At 37.8% G+C, this 19,876-nt stretch overlaps 1 protein-coding gene across 2 annotated transcripts in view; it reads right to left on the bottom strand.

Annotated features, from left to right (window-relative positions):
- CDKL2 (cyclin dependent kinase like 2) overlaps nucleotides 1-18,716 on the bottom strand; it is a 53,246-nt gene extending 34,530 nt beyond the window's left edge. The window contains exons 1-3 of one of the 2 annotated variants that reach the window (XM_045473734.1): nucleotides 18,227-18,716; nucleotides 17,793-17,865; nucleotides 15,591-15,790 (exon numbers count right to left, since the gene is read on the bottom strand). In XM_045473734.1, coding sequence (XP_045329690.1) covers nucleotides 15,591-15,758 — 168 coding nt within the window. In that variant the 5' untranslated portion in view covers nucleotides 15,759-15,790; nucleotides 17,793-17,865; nucleotides 18,227-18,716. The remainder of the gene's footprint in view (nucleotides 1-15,590; nucleotides 15,791-17,792; nucleotides 17,866-18,226) is intronic. The other variant, XM_045473733.1, reaches the window with a different exon arrangement.
- Between the last annotated feature and the right edge of the window lie 1,160 nt (nucleotides 18,717-19,876).

Here is a 19,876-nt window from a genome sequence, read left to right as displayed (position 1 = left end):
CCATTAAAGGAAAAGAAACCACTAGAATATAGCCCCAAAAACCCTCAAGGAAAGAGTGATCCAGGAACTTTACATCCAACAAAACTGTCGTTCAAGTAAAAGACAACAGTGAAAAATATTGAGAATGGTGAATTCATTAGTGTGGGACTAAGTCTTAATAAAAATGTGCACATCACAATCACAAAACAGAAGGTGAATATTTAAAATTTAACAAGGCACAGACAATATTTCTAACAAATTTAGAAGAAAGAAGAAAAGATGCAAACAAGAGTGTACGTTTGTTGATTTCCTTGTCGATGGGTCAAAATTATATTTTTAACATGAAACTTTAAATTACAAGGCCTAATTATATTTACAGGTTTAATGGTAAACAGTAAGATAAATAAGATGTCTTTGAAAATCAGATGAGTTGGGGGCGCCTGGGTGGCTCAGTTGGTTAATTGACTCTTGATTTCAGCTCAGGTCACGATCTCAAGGGTCATAGGTTCAAGCCCTGTGTTGGGCTCTGAGCTGAAGTGTAGAGCCTGCTTGGGATTTTCTCTCTCTCTCTCTCTTTCTCTCTCTCTTCTCTCTCTTGCTCTCTCCATGCCCCTCCCCAACTTGCTCGCTCTCTCTCTTTCTCAAAATAAATAAATAAATTTAGAAAATCAGTTGAGAGAGTGGGAGAGAAAAGGAAATAGAAACATAATAATTACTTTACAAAGGATTAAGTATATTATATAATGCTATAGTTATAAAGGTAACAAATAGTAAAAAATAAAACCTTTTCAAATTATCAAAGGAAACACATTCAATATTTTAAAAATAATTTAGAAATTATATAGAAAAATATTTTTAAAGGTGTACTAAAACAGCATGATATTACAAATAATAATAACTAATACATACTGTTTACTATTTTCAAAACACTATTCTAAGCACAAAAACCCTATGAAACAGGTACCATTATTATTAGTCTGATTTACAGACAAGGAAACTAAAGCACACAGAAGTTAAGTAACTCATCCAAGGTCACACAGCAATAACTGGTAGACACAGGATTCAAAAGGAAGCATGAGTACCTACAAAACCCAGGCACTGTGGCCTGTCTTTTCCTGACAACATTTCATGTTTGCTTAGTTCCTCCTTCATGTCCAGAACGTCTGCTATGTAAGCACACCCAGACATGTAGCTGATTTGAATGAAAAATATTTAGATTTCTTATTCTTAACCACTAAGCCATACTGACTCTTAAGGGGGAAAAAAAATGACAACTAAGATCACACTTACATCATAACTATAAATGGGCTAAACTCACCTATTAAAATAAAAGATTCCAGATTGAATCACGAAGAACTTTCCAAATATATCACTGGTTAAGTGAATTAAGGTAAATCCATACAATGAAATAAATTTCAGCAATTTTTTTTAAAGGGCAGTTTTATGGGGCGCCTGGGTGGCGCAGTCGGTTAAGCGTCCGACTTCAGCCAGGTCACGATCTTGCGGTCCATGAGTTCGAGCCCCGCGTCAGGCTCTGGGCTGATGGCTCAGAGCCTGGAGCCTGTTTCCAATTCTGTGTCTCCCTCTCTCTCTGCCCCTCCCCCGTTCATGCTCTGTCTCTCTCTGTCCCAAAAATAAATAAACGTTGAAAAAAAAAATTAAAAATAAAATAAAATAAAATAAAATAAAAAAATAAATAAAGGGCAGTTTTATGTCTACCAATATGCAATAATCACCAAGATACATTCAGTAAAAAAAGCAAGATCAGGTCAGTGAGTAGACTATGCTGCCATTTGACATGCACACACACTGCTCCATATACATCCATATTCTTGTATATGAATAAAGTGCTTCTGGTAGATATAGTTGTTTAAAACTAAATAGGCCGGCATACAAAGGTGGCAGGGAAAATCATTCAAATTTTACAATATATTCGGGGCACCTGGGTGGCTCAGTCGGTTAAGCAGCCAACTTCAGATCACAATCTCGTGGTCTGTGAGTTCGAGCCCCACAGCAGGCGCTGTGCTGGCAGCTCAAGAGCCTGGAACCTGCTTCTGATTCTGTGTCTCCCTCTCTCTGCCCCTCCCTTGCTTGCACTCACTCTCTCTCTCTCAAATGGTAAACATAAAAAAAAAATTTATAGCATATTCATGTGCTAAAATAAAATATGCATCAGTGTATTAAAAGATAAACTGAAGCACATTAAAATTTATGTAAGAATTTTTGAGCAAACATCAATTTGCACAGGGCATCATCAAACTGAAAGAGGTTAGGAGCATTCTCGCAGCAGCAGCTAAGGGAAAGGCTTGTATAGAGCAGATGCAGAAGCAGAGTGAGGAAATTATTTGGTTGGTTATCTTGTAAGTGGTTGCTTTATTTAGGAAAGCCTACTTTGCTGTTTGTGAGTGGTTGTTTTTAAGTTACAGTATCTTAACTTTCAGGCATTTACAGAAATTGACTCTGGCTTAGGTTTCGTTCAGTTTGCTCTAGTGGGCGGCCAAGGCATTCCAGCCACCTCAGTCTAAGGGCTCCTTGTTTGCCCTTTAACAAGCAAAAGGTTTTTATTATAAGAATACACAAACGCACACACACACACACACACACACACACACACACACACACACACACACAGACTTCTGGTAAAATTAAATCTAAAAAGGTATGGAGACTTCTGGTTTCTGATTCTGTGTGTAAAGAGCCTGGAAGTTTCTACTTCATCCTAACAAGTAAAAAGCAGAATACACTATGGGCACCTGGGTGGTTCAGTCAGTAAAGCATCTGGCTTCAGCTCAGGTCATGATCTCACAGTTCGTGGGTTCGAGCCGCAAGTTGGGCTCTTGTGCTGACAGCTTAGATCTTGGAGCCTGCTTGGGATTCTTTGTCTCCCTCTCTCTCTGCACCCCACCCCCACTCCTGCTCTCTCTCTTCAAAATAAATAAACATTTTTTAAAAAGCAGAATACACAAAAATCAACAACTCTTGTTAGATCCATAACAGAAGAGAGGATATAGGCAAGCCACTGCCCCCAAGATTGGAGAGATAGGCAGGAAAATATATGGAGTCCTTTTACTGGAGCAGATTTACAGGTGGAAATCTTTGCAGGAACCAGTGCCAAGGCAGGAAAACCTGAACTGTAATTGGCAAATTACTGGAGGCTCACTATGGACAAATCTGAAAGTTAAAAACCCCAGAGGAACCCAGTCACAGAGGGGCCCCCACCATATTGTAAGATTTATCTCCAGGAGCTCAGCCAGATTCCCAGAGTAAATTTTGGAGAAAAGTCTCCTTCTCCTTCCACAGGCAGAGGAGAAAGGAACCATTCTGAAATATGCCAGAGCTCTGTTCTTCTTTTTAAAATTTTTTTAAATGTTTATTTATTTTTGAGAGAGAAAGAGAGAGAGAATGCAAGTGGGGGAGGGGCAGAGAGAGAGAGAGAGGGAGACACAGAATCTGAAGCAGGCTCCAGGTTCTGAGCTGTCAGCACAGAGCCCAATGCAAGACTGGAATTCACGAATCCCAAGATCATGACCTGAGCCAAAGTCAGACACTTAACCAACTGAGACACCCAGGCGCCCCAGAGCTCTGTGCTTCTTAACAAAGCCTGCCCTGGGGGTGCCTGGGTAGCTCAGTTGGTTAAGTATCCGACTCTTGGTTTTGGCTCAGGTCATGGTCTCACGGTTCATGAGTTTAAGCCCCTCATCAGGTTCTGCACTGACAGTGCAGAGACTGCTTGGGATTCTCTCTCTCTGCCCCTACCCGGCTCTCTGTCTTTCTCTAAATAAATAAACAAACAAACAAACAAACATTTTTTAAAAATTAAAAAAACAAGGCCTTCCCTCAGCAAAAACTGGTTAAGCAGAGTCTAAGCAGCTGTGGTATTTTCAGAGCCTAAATGGCCTAAGGAAGGGAATACTCAACTTCAAACTACTCTAGCTATCCTGTCCCACCTAAGGAAGGGAGAAAAAACTGAGAAACACTTGCAAAGTTCACCACCCAGAAGTATAAGAACATTAAAAGACTGAGACCTATAGGTCCTTTTACAGGACTACAAAACTCTTCCCTTCCCCCCTCACCTCCGCATTCCTAAAACCTATTTACAACAGTTCCTTTTACCCAGTTTATCATTTCCAGCTATCAAGAAAATAGTACAAGACATACAAAAAGGCAAAAAAACAATGTGAAGAGACAGAACAAGCATTGAAACCACACATGGCAGGGATGCAAGAATTTGAAGCAACTATGACTAATATGCTAAAGGTAAAGTAGACAGCATGCAGTAACAGATGGGCCATGGAAGCAGAGAGATGAAAATCCCAAGAAAGAACCTAAAAGAAATGCTGCAGATAAAAAACAGTAACAAAATGAAGAATGTCTTTGGTGGGTTTATTGGTAGACTAGACACAGCTGAGGAAAGAATCTCTGAGCTAGAAGATATGTCAACAGAATGGTCAAAAACCAAAAAGAAGAGAACAGAGACAAAAAAAAAAAGAATATCCAAAGACTACAGGACAACTATAAAAGGTATAACATAGATGTAATGGGAATATGAGAAGGAGAAGAAGGAGAAGAAAAAAAGAAACAAAAGAAGTATTTGAAACAATTATGATTGACAATGTCCTCAAAATTAATGTCAGATACTAAATCACAGATTCAGGAAGCTCAGAGAACACCAAGCAGGATAAATGCCATGGGAAAACAAACAAACAAACAAAAAACCTACCAATAGGTCTATCATTTTCAAAACATAGAAAAATCAAAGATGAAGGAAAAAATCCTGAAAGAAGTCAGAGGACAAAAACATCTTATACAGAAACAAAATAAGAACTGCATCCAACTTCTCCTCAGAAACCATGCAAGTGGGCTCCTGGGTGGCTCAGTCAGTTAAGTGTCTGACTTCAGCTCAGGTCATGATGTCACGGTTCGTGAGTTCAAGCCCCACATCAAGCTCTCTGCTGGCAGCACACAGATCCTGCTTCAAAACCTTTGTCCCCATCCCTCTCTGCCCCTCCCCCATTCGTGCATGCTCTCTCAAAAATAAACATTAAAAAAAAAACATGTAAGCAAGAAGAATGGAGTGAAATATTTAATCTCAAGAGAAAAAAACGCCAATCTAGATTTCTGTATCCTGCAAAATAATCCTTCAAAAGTAAAGGAAAAACAGTTTCTCAAACAAACAGAAATTGGGGAAGTGTGTTGGCAGTGGACTTGCATTGCAATAAATGTTAAAAGAAATTATTTTTTAACATTTTTTAATGTTTATTTATTTTTGAGAGAGAGAGACAGAGCACAAGCAGGGGAGGGGCAGAGAAAGAGAGAGAAACACAGAATCCAAAGCAGGCTCCAGGTTCTGAGCTGTCAGCACAGAGTCCGACACAGGTTTTGAACTCACAAACCATGAGATCATGACCTGAGCCAAAGTCTGACACTTAAGTGACTGAGCCACCCATGTGCCCCTAAAATAAATTCTTTAGAGAAAAGGAAAATAATATAGGCCAGAAACTCTGATCTACATAAAGAAAAGAAGAGCACCAAAGAAAGAGTAAGTGAAGGTAAAATAAAAACTTTATTTCTCTTATTCTTAATTGATCTAACAAAACAGTTTGTTCACAATAATAATGCAAAAATGTATTTGATTATATACACTTATGAATATCTTTTATATATATATATGCTTATGTATGCTTATTTATAAGTGAGATGAATGGAAGCAATGATACAAGAGACAGGAGAAAGGAATTAGGATTACTTTATTATTATAAGGTACTTATACACCTGTGAAGTGATATAGTGTTTTCTGAAAGTGGATTTGGATTATTTGTAAATGTATGTTGCAAATTGTAGGGTAATCACTAAAAAAAAAAAAATTAAAAAGAAGTATAACTGGGGTGCCTGGGGGCTCAGTTGGTTAAGCATCAGACTCTTGATTTCAGCTCAGGTCATGATCTCAGTTTGTGAGATTGAACACCACATCAGGCTCTGCACTGACAGCACGGAGTCTGCTTGGGATTCTCTCTCTCTCTCTCTCTCTCTCTCTCTCTGCCCCTCTCCTGCTCATGTGTGTTCCCTCCCTCTCTCTCTCTCAAAATCAATAAACAAACTTAAAATAAAAAGGAGTATAGCTGACAGGTTAAGAAAGGAGAGAAAAATGGAATCATATTAAATGCTCAATTACACCCACAAAAGGCAGAATAAAAGTGGAAGACAAAAATAGAAACAAAGGGGGCGCCTGGGTGGCGCAGTCGGTTAAGCGTCCGACTTCAGCCAGGTCACGATCTCGCGGTCCGTGAGTTCGAGCCCCGCGTCGGGCTCTGGGCTGATGGCTCAGAGCCTGGAGCCTGTTTCCGATTCTGTGTCTCCCTCTCTCTCTGCCCCTCCCCCGTTCATGCTCTGTCTCTCTCTGTCCCAAAAATAAATAAAAACGTTGAAAAAAAAAATTTTTTTTTTAAATAAAAAAATAAAAAAAATAGAAACAAAGAACAAGGGAAACAAGTTGAAAACAGTAACAAATATGGTAGATATTAACTCAGCTCTATTCTCACTTCTAAAGTCAATGATCCAAATGTATCAACTAAAAAATGGAGATTGTCAGAATGGCTCAAAACACACAACCTTACTATACGTTATCTACAAGAAATGCACATTAAGTATAAAAATACATATTAATTAAAAGTAAATGGATGGAGGGCCACTTGGCTGGCTCAGTCAGTAGAGGGTGTGACACTTGATCTCAGGGTTGTGAATTTGAGCCCCACGTTGGGTGTAGAGATTACTTTTAAAAATCTTTTTTTTAGAATTAATTAAAAAATAAAAGTAAATAGATGGAAAAATATACCACACTGATCAAATGGAAGCATGAGTACCTATTATTAATTTCAGATAGACCAAACTATAAAGAAAAATTATCAAGGATAAAGGAGGGCATTATATACTGAAAAGGGGGTCAATCCTCCAAGGAAACATAACAGTTCTTAACTTGTATGTGCCTAACAACAGAGCTTCAAACTATAGGAGGTAAAAATTGATAGAACTTCAGGGAGAAATAAACATATCCACTATCATAATTGGAAATGTCAACCATTCCACTCAGAAACAGATAGATCCAGCAGGCAGAAAATCAGTAAGGACACACACACACAGTTGAACTCAACAATACCATCAATCAACAGATATAACTGATATCTACAGACTATCCAACAACAGAATTCACATTTTTCTCAAGTTCATATGGAACATTCACCATGACAGACCGTACTGTAGGCCACAAAACATACCCTAACAAATTTAAAATAATAGATATCACACAATGTCTGCTCTTGTACCACAGTGGAATTAAACTATAAATTAATAAAAAAAAAAAAAAGATAACGGGAAAATCCCAAAATATGTGGCGATTAAACAACACACATCTAAAATAAAAACATAGATTATCAGTTCCACGTTTCTCTTTTATTCTTTCTCTGTGCTTTTTTTTTTTTTTTTTTTTTTTTTTTAGAGAGAAAGAGAGCACATTAGCAGGGGAGGGGCAGAGGGAGAGGAAGAAAGAATCCTTTTTTTTTTTAACGTTTATTTATTTTTTAGAGAGAGAGAGAAACAGAGCATGGGTGGGGTAATGAGTGGGGGAGAGGCAGACAGAGAGGGAGACACAGAATCCAAAGCAGGCTCCAGGCGCTGAGCTGTCAGCACAGAGCCTGATGTGGGGCTTGAACTCATGAACCATGGGATCATGTCCTGAGCTGAAGTCGGACGCTTAACTGACAACCACCCAAGTGCCCCTGTGCACATTTTTAAAAGCTGATGACTACCCCATTTGATAGGGGCAGACTAGGTAATTCAGAACAACTCTCCTATTGAGAATTCCTAAAAAGTTGGACAAAATATTTTTAAATCTTAAACATATAAAAGACCCAAGAAGATAGTGAGGAATTACTGGGCCAAAATCAAGAACAGGAGAACTCAGAGTTAATTTCAGTACTCAAATCAAAGCTGGTTTTGCCATCAAGTAACAGAGGTAGACCTGAGCTTGGATATTTGTGGCCTTTTGGGGGCTGAAAAGGAAGGAACAGTCAAAGTCCAAATGCATTTCAGAGGTGGGGTCTCTGAGGCCCGGTTTAAGCTGACACCCTAAGAACTACACTGCCCCAGTAAAAATGGACAGAAATGAACCAGTCCCCACTAGACTTCACATCATCTATAACAGTTTAAGAAACCCCAAACCTTGAATTTAGATTAATGTATTGGACTGGGAGCATCCCCATGTACCTGGCAGAAGTAAATGAATATCCTCTCTGGAGGAAGATAATTTTATCTTAGCCTCAAATTATTTCCAAAAAGAAATATCCAAAAACAATATCCAGTACAAAAAGGTAACGAAAAACGCAAGAAAGTAAGACACTATAAAAGCAACAACCTTTAACTTATTAAGGTAGTCCTGAGCTGGCAGTGTGTGTATACCAGACCAGGGAAAATTTTAATGTAAGTAACTACTAACTAGTAAAGGTAGTTAATTATTAACAGGGATAAAAAGACTCTAAGGTATATTTCAAAATAGCAAATACAGACTAGCTACTACTTTCAGGGCTGAGGGAAAGTGCATAGAAAGTAACCAATCATTAGAAGAGCCTCCAGCCACAACCAAGGCTGAGATTCAGACTTCATTAGAGAGAGCATGACTGCCACAGACTGCCAGTGGTGAAAAAAATTGCTACAGGACACAAGCCAGAGGTGATGGAAGGGTGGGCAGCCAGCCAGGTGATAGAGAAACTTGCCAGAAATTGCAGGCAGGCAGAACTGGTCGTGAAAGATACTGATGTGAGCCTCAAAACCTCCCATAGAGTGATCTCATCCCAGTGCCCCCCCCCCCAAAAAAGCAGGCCAGAACCTGGAAGGGAAGCCTCTTCTTAAGGACTATAGTGTCCTTCCATGTCCTCTATTGTCAAAGCTTAATATCAAACTAGCTGGCGAAAGAGAAATGTTTATAGAGTCCAGCTCTACTTCCATGAGGTGGGGCCAAAAGGACTGACTTGAAACTGAAAGGTGGTAAATTGATTACCGGCACAGTGTCCGTGGACACGGAAGAAGAAAAGTAAAATCTTCCCAGGAAGAAAATGTCTTCACATCAGCCTCAAATTATTCCAAAAAAATAATGTTTAAAATGTAATGTCCAGCAAAAAAATCAAAGACAACCAGGCATACAAGGAAATATGATAGCACAAGTAAAAACCATCAGAACATAAAGAAAACCAAAGCAGAAGCAGAGTAAGTTCAGATATTGGAATTATCAGATACAGGCTACTATGCTTTAAAAGAAAAAAAAAAGTCAGGGTGCCTGGGTGGCTCAGTCAGCTAAGTGTCAGACTTTGGCTCATGAGTCTGACTTCAGCTTAGGTCATGATCTCACGGTTCATGGGTTTGAGACCCGCGTCAGGCTCTGTGCTGACAGCTTGGAGCCTGGAGCCTGCTTTCGATTCTGTCTCTCTCTCTCTCTCTCTCTCTCGCTCTCTTTCTGCCTTCCCATGCTCGTTTTCTCTCTCTCTCTCTCTCTCTCTCTCTCTCTCTCTCTCTCTCTCTCAAAAATAAACATGAAAAAAAGAAATTAAAAAAAAGAAAAAAGTCAACCTCAAAAAATTGAGGAAACTTGGGGTGCCTGGCTGGCTTAGTTGATAGAATATGTGGCTCTTGATCTCTGGGTCATGAGTTAGAGCACCACACTGAGGGTAGAGTGTAAGTAAGTTAATTAATTAGTTAAAATTAAAACAAAAAAGCAAAGCTTAAAAACAAACAAACAAACAAACAAACCAGGACACCTGGCTGGCTCAGTGGGCAAAGCATGTTTGATCTCCGGGTTGAGTGTAGAGCTTACTTAAAAAACAACAACAACAAAACTGAAATCATAAAAAATGATATAGCAGATTTAGAACCAAATACAAATTTTAGAACAGAAAAATATAGTAATTTCTGTTTGCAATAACAGTAGACTAGGTAATTTAGAACAAGTAGAAAAGCTGAAAAAAATATATAAAACCACTATTTTAAGGAACAAGAGAGATGAGATAATAAAGAATATCTAAACTAGTATCTTGAAGACAGAGACCCAGGGAAGTGAGCCAAGCAATTAAAGTTGTTTTTTGTTTGTTTGTTTTGTTTTAGACCCTGGAAACATATCATTTCAGAGAGAAAATTAAGAGTCTGAGTGGCACTTTTGACAGTCTTGTGATCTAAGGTAATAGTGATTGGTGTCCAGGGGCCAGCAAGATGGAAAGAAGGGGGATGGCCCTGATGAAATCCTCTCACTTTGGGTTGGTCCAAAAAGTCCACAAACTATGATAAGGGTGAATAATAAATCAGGTCTCTCAGGAACTACAACTCAAATTCAAATTATGTAACTTTCTCAGATTGGATTGAGATGATGGCAGAATGTTAGGTTTCCTGGAGTACCCTCAAGAGTGCCCTCAAGAGCCTCACAGAAGCAAGTGTAACTCCTCTCAGGGAAAAGATAATATCATCCAGAGACTCAAACTATGTATACAATTTTTAAAAATTAATAGAGGCATATCAAAAATAAAAAGATCAAGAGAAAAAAAAAAGCAACCAATAGAAATAAACATATGGGAGATCCAGATAATAGGTATTAGATACAGACTTCAGAAGACTGTAATTTAAACAGTCATGAAAGCACAATAAAGAATTTGGGCAGCAAATTGGAAACTATTTTAAAAATCCAATAGAAATATTCTAATTGAAAACTATATCTCTAATTAAGAAATCAGGAGTGTCTGAGTTGGTTGAGCACCCAACTCTTGATTTCAGCTGAGGTCATGATCCTGTGGTCATGAGATGGAGCCCCACATAGGGCTCTGCACTGACATCAGGAAGCCTGCTTGGGATTCTTTCTCTCTGCCCCTCCCCACTCTCAAAATAAACAGATAAAGATTTTTTAAAAAATCAATGCTTAAGTATAAAAGTAGATTGAAAATAGTTGAAACTGAATTACTCAATTGGAGGATAGGTCAGAAGAAAATATCTAGAATGAAGTAGGGAAAAATGAAAGGATGAAAAACACAGAAAGAGTATAGGAGACATGGGGGAGGCCTAATATATAAACTGAATTCTTAAATGGAGAAGAGAGAGAATAAGATAGTAGCAATACATGAAGCAATAATAGCTAAGAATTTTCTAAAAGTGACAAATGACATTATTTTACAGATGCAAGAGGTATAAAGTCAAAACAAATAAATAAAAAGAAACCCACATCAAGACATATTATTGTAAAATTGCTGGAAATCAAAGAGAAAACCTTAATGCATCCAAAAGAAAAAAGGACATACTAAGAAACATCCAATGATTCAAAAGCAGTGAGAACCAGAGAAACATTGGAATGGTATCTTGAACACACTGAATATAATGAACTGCCAACTTAGAACTCTATATCCTGTGGAAATAATCTTTTCAACAAAAAGTAACATAAAGACTTTTTTTTTCAGACGAACAAAAATGGTCACTGTTTCTTACCAGTGGATCAGCTTTAAAGAAAATAATGTAGTTTTTTAAAACTCTTTTAATGTTTATTTATTATTGAGAGAGAGCATGTGCGTGTGAGCGGGGGAGGGGCAAAGAGAAAGGGAGACACAGAATCCAAAGCAGCCTCCAGGCTGTGAGCCATCAGCACAGAGCCCCACACAGGACTCAGCCCCATGAACCGCGAAATCATGACCTAAGCCGAAGTCGGACACTTAACCAACTGAGTCACCCAGGCTTCCCATTAAAGAATATTTTAAATACAAGGAAAATGACCCTAGATAGGAGCTCAGAAATGTAAGAATGGTTGATGAGTAATGGGAAGGGTAAATATTAGGTATATCCTAATAAATACTGACTGAACACTTTGGGGAAGGATTTAAATATAGGGAGAATTAAAAACACATATCAGGAATATCACATATATCTCTAGTGATTCACTACAGTGAATATGACTATGAGATACTGGCACAAACTTAGACATATAGACCAATGGAACAGAATAAAGAGTAGAAAAGCCATTCCTACATATAAGGCCATATAGCAAATGAGGAATTCAGAGAGTGGAGAAAAGTTGATATTTTCAGTAAATGTTTCTGGGATAACTGGACATCCATAAGGCAAAATAAGACTTGACTGTGCCATACACCATAGTTAAGATCAATTCTAAGTGTACTGAAATATAAATATGAAAACCAAAGCTATTAAGTTTCTTGATGATAGTATAGAAGGCTACCCTAATCTCTAAGTAGTAAAAGACTTCTTAAGCAGATAAAGGAAAGGAAAATATTAAAGGAACCATAAGGAAAATATTAAAATCATAAAGGAAAATATTAAAAATTTGACTACATTGGGGCGCCTGGGTGGCGCAGTCGGTTAAGCGTCCGACTTCAGCCAGGTCACGATCTCGCTGCCCGTGAGTTCGAGCCCCGCGTCAGGCTCTGGGCTGATGGCTCAGAGCCTGGAGCCTGTTTCCGATTCTGTGTCTCCCTCTCTCTCTGCCCCTCCCCCGTTCATACTCTGTCTCTCTCTGTCCCAAAAATAAATAAACGTTGAAAAAAAAAAATTAAAAAAAAAAAAATTTGACTACATTGAAATTAACAACTACTATTGAGTAAAAATAACATTAAGAGAGTGAAAAGAGAGCTTTTTAAGAGAATAATAATTAACATTAAACTATAGTGGTTAGGAATGCATATTTGGTAAATGTGGGGGAAAAAATCATGGCAGTGATGAACATGCACATCAGGATAGTGTTTACCTTAAAGGAGAGGGAGGGGCTAGTGACCAGGATAGTAAAAGAAAAGAGTTGTTGGCAGTGTTTTATTTCTTGACCTAGTGGTGGTTCTGAATGTTTGCTTCCTAACAATTCATTGAGCTATAATTATATTTTTGTATATATCTACATATTGGCTAAATTTCAAAATAAAAAGTCACTTAAAATATAATATCCTAAATAAATGGCTCAGTGATGGAGATTAATCATACTGAGGAGAAAATTAGTGAATCAAACGATGAACCAGAACGATCTATACAGAACAGTGCATAGAAAGACAGATGAAGAAAAAAAAAACAACAGATAATTCAGTGAGAAGATTTATGTTAGCTGAAGTCCTTCAGCTAACAGAGGATAAAGGGAATGAGTTGGAATAATAAGTGAGAATTTTCTGGAATTAATGAAAGAAATCATATCATAGATTCATAAAGACTCCAATCCCCAATGAAGCAAAATAAATTAAAAGATATCCAAACTAAAAAAAAAAAAAAAAAAAAAAAAAAGATACCCAAACTACATAGAATATGGTGAAATTTCAGGAAAACAAGATCAAAGGAAAATTTTTAAGTAGCCAGAAAACAAAACTAACTTATGCGAATTAAAATCAGGATACTTGTGATCTGGATAGAGCAAGAAGGCAGCAGTGTTGGGAGAAGACATAGGGGGGCTTATGGAGTGATTGTAATGTTCTCTTTCTTTATTTACATGGTGGTAATATGGAGTTGTTCAATTTTAAAAAAATAGAGATGATTCTTATGAGATATATACTTTTCTATATTTTATGTCCACTTTATGTTATAAAAGGCTGAAAGGAAAAAAGATCTAGACATAAAAAACCAAACTTATAGGGGCACCTGGTTGGCTCACTTGGAGGAGTGTGTGACTCTTGATCTCAGGGTTGTGAATTCAAACCCCATGTTGAGTATAGGGATTACTTAAAAATAAAATCTAAAAACAAAACAAAACAAAAAACCTTATAAAAGAGCAGCAGTTGGGCAGCAGTTGGACTGACAGCTGACTTCTCAGGAGCCATAATAGAAGCCAGAGGACAAAACAGTGTTATCTTCATTTTATTGAAAGAAAACACTTGCCAACCTAAAATTCCATACACAGCAAAAATATCTTTCAGAGATGACAGCAAAAAAGACACTTGCATGCAAACTAAAATTGAAATATTTTGTCCACAGTAGATCCTCACGAAAGGAAATCCTAAATAATACACTACAAGAAGAAAAGAGATCCCAGATAAATGGCCAGGGATTCAGAAGAAAAGGAAGAACAAAGAAAGTTATAGGTAAACATAAACCTAAATGAACACTAAACAATAATTATGTCTTGTGACGTTTAAAAATATGTGAGAGTTAATATATGACAATATTAGCATGCAAGATGGAAGGGAATAACCAGAGATAAGTATTGTAAGGATTTGTATTACCTGGAAGAAGAATACAAGTATTAGATAATGTTAGACTTCAACAAATATCTAAGATAACCACTAAAAAGTGAGAAACAAGATACAATTTTCAAAACTATTACAGGGAAATAAAGAAATGATGAATGTAATTAATCTAAAGAAAGAAAATAAAAAGAAATGTAAAACCAATAAGACAAATGGCACATATTAAGATGGTAAATTTATACTGAAATATATCAGAAATTACATTACATGTAAATAGACTAAATATTCCAATTAAAAGGCAGGGTTGTCAACAGGATAAAAAGCAAAATGTGACCATATGATGTTTACAAAATACACATCTAAACAAGAATAAAGATGAGATGCCTGGGTGGCCCAGTTGGTTAAGCATTCAACTTCGGCTCAGGTCATGATCTCATGGCTCCTGAGTTTGAGACCCACCGTCAGTCTCTGTGCTGACAGCTCAGAGCCTGGAGCCTGCTATAGGTTCTGTGTCTCCCTCTCTCTCTGCCCCTCCCCCCACTCACACTGTCTCTCTCTCTCTCTCTCTCTCTCTCTCTCTCTCTCTCTGTGATGAAAGTGTTTGCACAAATTATTTTTTCTAGGATTTATGTATAGTGGGAAAACCTGGAGAAAAAAAATTTTTAATGCCATTTACCCCCATCCCCTCCCTTCTGAGATGTCTTACCTGGCCTTGAACTTCATGTTATAGTATCGACCAAAGTGTTGTACTTCCTAGGACATGTCCCATCACCTTTGCTGTTTCTGTTCCCTCCACCTGGGACAGCTCTTGTCAGCCATTGATATTAATATGAGCCAGGCAGAGGGTGCCTATATAAACATCCCCCAGTAAAAACCCTGGACACAGAGTCTACTGAATCTTCTTGGTAGATGGTATTTTACATGTGTTGTCAAAGCTCATTTTTGGAAAAAGTAAGTACATCCTGTGTGACTCCACTGAAAGAGGATTTTTGGAAACCTGTGACAAGTTTCCTCTGGAATTCACCCATGTGCATGTGCCTTTTCCTTTGCTGATTTTCCTTTATATCTTTTCACTGTAATAAATCAGAGCCATGAGATAGCCATGAGCTGCTATCTACTTAGTGCTCTGAGTCCTCCAGTTGAATCATGGAACCTGGAGTGGTCTTATGACCCCAAACACAGATGATAGATAGATAGATAGATACAGAAAGAAGCAGCAAATACTTTAAAAATCATATTTATATTCATGGGATAAATGAATATGCATAAATAACAATTTCATTTGTTTATTGCCAAAAAAGAAGAAACTTATATCTTAAAGTTTAGTATGGAAATGAATATAAAAACTGTAATTTTTTGTAAAAATATAACCTTGATCAAGAGACAACTTTTTTTTTTAACTCAATACACATATTTACTCACCTTAAGTAACTTGATTTCTCGCATAGCAATTTTTTTAACCATTTTGTCATCATCGCTTTCTAAGAACTTCTTTATGGCCACAATTCTTCCAGTATCTTTATTCCGACACTTCATCACCATTCCATAGCTCCCTTCTCCAACCAATCCTAGATTCTCATATTTTTCCATTATTAATTCAAAACCAATAGGAATTCTTCCTGCTATGGAAACCAAAACATGGAGTTAATAATGTTGAGTATATTAATTTCTTCCACCTTCCCAGGAAATTAATTCTTCCCCACTTGTTTTCCATATTAGAGGAGTCACTGTGTAATGGCTGTCCTGTGCTGTCTCACAATTTCTTACTGTTTCCACATCTAAGCTGTTTTCAGAATATTAACATACATTTCATAATAGACAAAGCAAATGGAATTGAAGCCATTAAATTTAAATTATTAGATGCCATGTTAATGAAATTCAATATATTTTTAATTCAGATAAAGCAATACTTGAACCATCATTCAAAACAATTATAGCTTACTTTAGAAAAACAATTCCTTTTCACTCAGAGGTGAAAAAGTACAAGTGAGTTTGGTTTTGTTTTTTTTTTTTTAAGATTTTATTTACTATGTAATCTCCATGCCCAATGTGGGGTTTGAACTCACAACTCTGAGATCAAGAGTCACATGACCTACCAACTGAACAAGCCAGGCACTGCAATGAGTTTGCTTGTAGTGAAGATCAAATTTATTTTTTTTACATTAGGCTTAAAAAAGTGAAGTTGAAAATCTTTATGTATTTTCTACTCAACTGGGAAAAATATTTATTCACAAAATGACCACTTACCAAATTAACACTAAGGAACTTTGATAAACTTTTTTTTTTTTAACTTTTCTTACTGTAGTAATTAAATTCCCATATTGAACTTACAAAATAACAACAATGGCATCACAGTACATAAGCAGATTGTTTAAAAATTAAATTTTGGTAGTACCACATACAATATCTCAAAAATACTTTTAATGATTACTCACTATAAGTATGATCATTTGAATTTTATGTTTAGAATTCTTTTACATCTCATTATATGACATTTTCTGGTTAATAGCAATCCTATTAATGATTGATGAAGGATCAGCAATTATTCCACTACATATTTTGGTATAGAAAAAAACTTTTCAGTTCAAACTCAGATTTTAATTTACAAGGTTTGATTGCCATGAAATATACAAGCTAAGAAAACAAATATAAAGTTAAATTTATTTTTTAAATCTGATTTTGAAATTAAATTCCAGAAGCAAAGAATAAAAAAGTATTGTTCTTAATCCCAATACGGTTCTAAAAGTTTTAGAAGAAAAAATAATCTTTCAGTAACTATATATTCAGGTGATGATTCATAACTGAATTTTTTTAACTTAATAATACAAAAATACTCATTTATAAAATGTGGAAAGAAAAAAAAAACTCTCACTTATTTCATTAATTGTGTCCTCATGGCCATCTAAAAATAATTTACCCAGAGTGTGAATTGTGATGTTTTATTTGCTTCCCTATTAGTACACTGATAACAAAAAACAAAAGAAACACCCTCTTTGTTCTAGCAAACTGTGATAATCCAGTGTATATATTTTCAGCAGTTTACCTTAATAATTTAGGATTATTATAGATAGATAAATAGATAGATATAAAAAGCGTAGATATAAATAGATATAGATATAGATATAGATATAGATATAGATATAGATATAGATATAGATATATCTCTAGATATAGACATAAAAAGGTTTTCATGGAAAACCAGAAGATTGATCTGCTGGGGGAAAAGATGAAAATAAATTTCAGTCAACACCAACTCCAATTATTTCACTATTTTACTACTAGCTTTGATAGTAGATTCTATAACCTGTTTAGAGAGCAGTGTCCCCAATGCTAACTTTTCACATATTTGACATATTAACTTCCATTTAACATCTATTAACTATTTTGAATATATTTTTAAATAAAACGTGTGTTTGGAAAAAACTTGTCAGTGTAATTCTCTCTCTCCTTGCCTGAATTTTTTTTTTCCTTCCATTAAGACAGCATGCTTTATTAAGGACTAGACTTTAGGTTTATCAAGCCAAGGACAAAAATAGCTGGACTCTATAACCTGGATCTTTTTAAACATTTTGCAATTGGTGCCCTCAATATTTGAAAATGCAAAGTGAACAAAATTAAAATTACCTTAGGCATGTCTGAGATCTCCTGAAGCATATCACAAGCTAACATTAAGCGAGTTGACTACTCCAAGTTTATTCTGGAAACCAACCACACATTTAGTCACAGCACATTGAACACACCTGCTTTTCAAGCAGCACTGCCTCCAAATACCTTAAAAGTATCACAGCTTAAAAAGCCTGTTTCCTGAAACAGTTACTCATAAACTATAGCTTTTCATGCCTTCTACGCCTGTGTGTAAGGGTGATACAAACTAAAAGGATGCCTGGCCAATTGGCAATGCGGTATTTCTGGATATGTGCCACATAAGCGTATGGTTTGAATCTCAACAATTTAGATAATAAAAATAGTGCGAATTATTTTGTTAAAGACAACCAGATTGAAATCTATCACAGATCAAAGAATGTGATAATAGAAGCTTTTAAAAGTACTATACTTACTGTTTCTTTAAAATCCTTTCGCATGGAAAGACCCAAAGGTTTTCAACCTGGAAACAAATTTGAGGTGAAATGCATCTCACTCGCAGGTCTGAAAGATGCTGACTAGCAAACCAGCAAGTCCGGAGCTGTTATGATTTCTTCTGTGGACACAGTCACGGGTCCTAGGTGAATCAGGCAGGGAGGCAGATTGGCCTCAGCCTGCCGCAGGCTCACTCTCAGGAGGACCACGGGCCGCATGGTGTCGTCGTCAAGGCAACGACCTCACTCTGCCCCAACCATAGGCTCAGCCTCCAGAAAGAGATACGGCCCAGGTCGGAATGCGTCCACGGCAGGCACCAATACGCCTGTTAAGGCCAGACTTGTAAGAAATTAGCTGGATGCACCGTCTGCCAGCTCGGAAGGTGCCCAGTCCCTGGAGTCTGTGAACCTGCGTGGCTCCAGCAAGCCCTGGGCAAAGGCGTTGGCCACAGAGCTGCAAGGGGGCGGGTTCTCCCCCGCCCGGCCCCGCCCGGAGTGCGCCAAGCCTCCCGTGTTCTGATTGGCTGAGCCCTGTCGTCATGAGCTACGATTGGCTTAGCGCCCACCACTCGGCCCTTCACCTGGGGCTCGGCCCAGGTTCAGTTCACTTAAGCGCAGACGCCAGCATCCACATATGCTTCAATTCTCAAATAGAGAGGGTGCACCTTTCTGCGATCCCGGTGGTCACGGAGAGGATAGAATGGGTGGTGGTTATGTAGAAAACGGAAGGCGGAGACAGGCACAGCTTCGCCGCTGGGGCGGTGAGCGGGCCCCGGGCCCCTGGCGCCCTCACCGGGGAAGGTTCAGGCCTGACCGCGGTTCGATGCTTCCTTTCCGGTCGGGGCAGTGGGACCAGGGGGGGCCAGGTAGGGGGTGAGGGTGACAGCCTAGGAGGTGATGATTAGTAGGTGAGGCAAGGTGACAGCACAACTGACGTTAGGAGGGACCTTGGGAAGGACTCCCTGGGCACTGAAAGTGAGGGGATATACTTTGGAGATAATGGAAAAGGGAGAAGGGACATGAATGAAAGAAGAGGAAAACGGCTCGGGCGGTCGGGGAACTAGAAGAGATGTACAATACTGGCGTGTGGCAGCCAAATAGAGGGCAGTTGGGGGTGAGATGTTTCAGGCACAGGCCGTGCCTTGAGGCTAGATCCATGTCCAGGCAAAATTGGTAAGTCAGAATTACCCACAGGCTTAAGTCACATAAGAAACAGGGCATTCCTCATCTTCAAGTAATTTGGGGTTTAGGCCATATCCCTGCAGTGAAGAGGCCTTAAGCACACAGTTACTTTCATGTTAAGTCATCAGAACTAAACATTTTATAATCGTCTTTGTTCTCTAGAACACCTTGATCCAGTGAAGAGAGTGTCCTGGCATAGCAGGTATTTATACCCATAGTCAATATTGAGGTATGAATCCCTTCTTGTATACTAAGAAATAAATATTCCGATTTATAAATCATCTTTTGTGAGTTTGGGTAGCATGAATTAATCTGCCAGTGCTTGATCACCTTGGGCAAGCTGCTTAAAATCTACTTCTTGAACCTGTAATAATGAGGAGCAGACCTAGGACCTGGGTATGGAAAGAATACAATTCTTAGGTCAATCCAAGATGTCCTAATGTAGCAATT

This window comes from Leopardus geoffroyi, chromosome B1 (assembly GCF_018350155.1).
Source record: "Leopardus geoffroyi isolate Oge1 chromosome B1, O.geoffroyi_Oge1_pat1.0, whole genome shotgun sequence".
NCBI lineage: Eukaryota > Metazoa > Chordata > Mammalia > Carnivora > Felidae > Leopardus > Leopardus geoffroyi.
The sequence above is the reverse complement of the archived record's forward strand: the minus strand, read 5'-3'. Positions and strand labels throughout refer to the sequence as shown.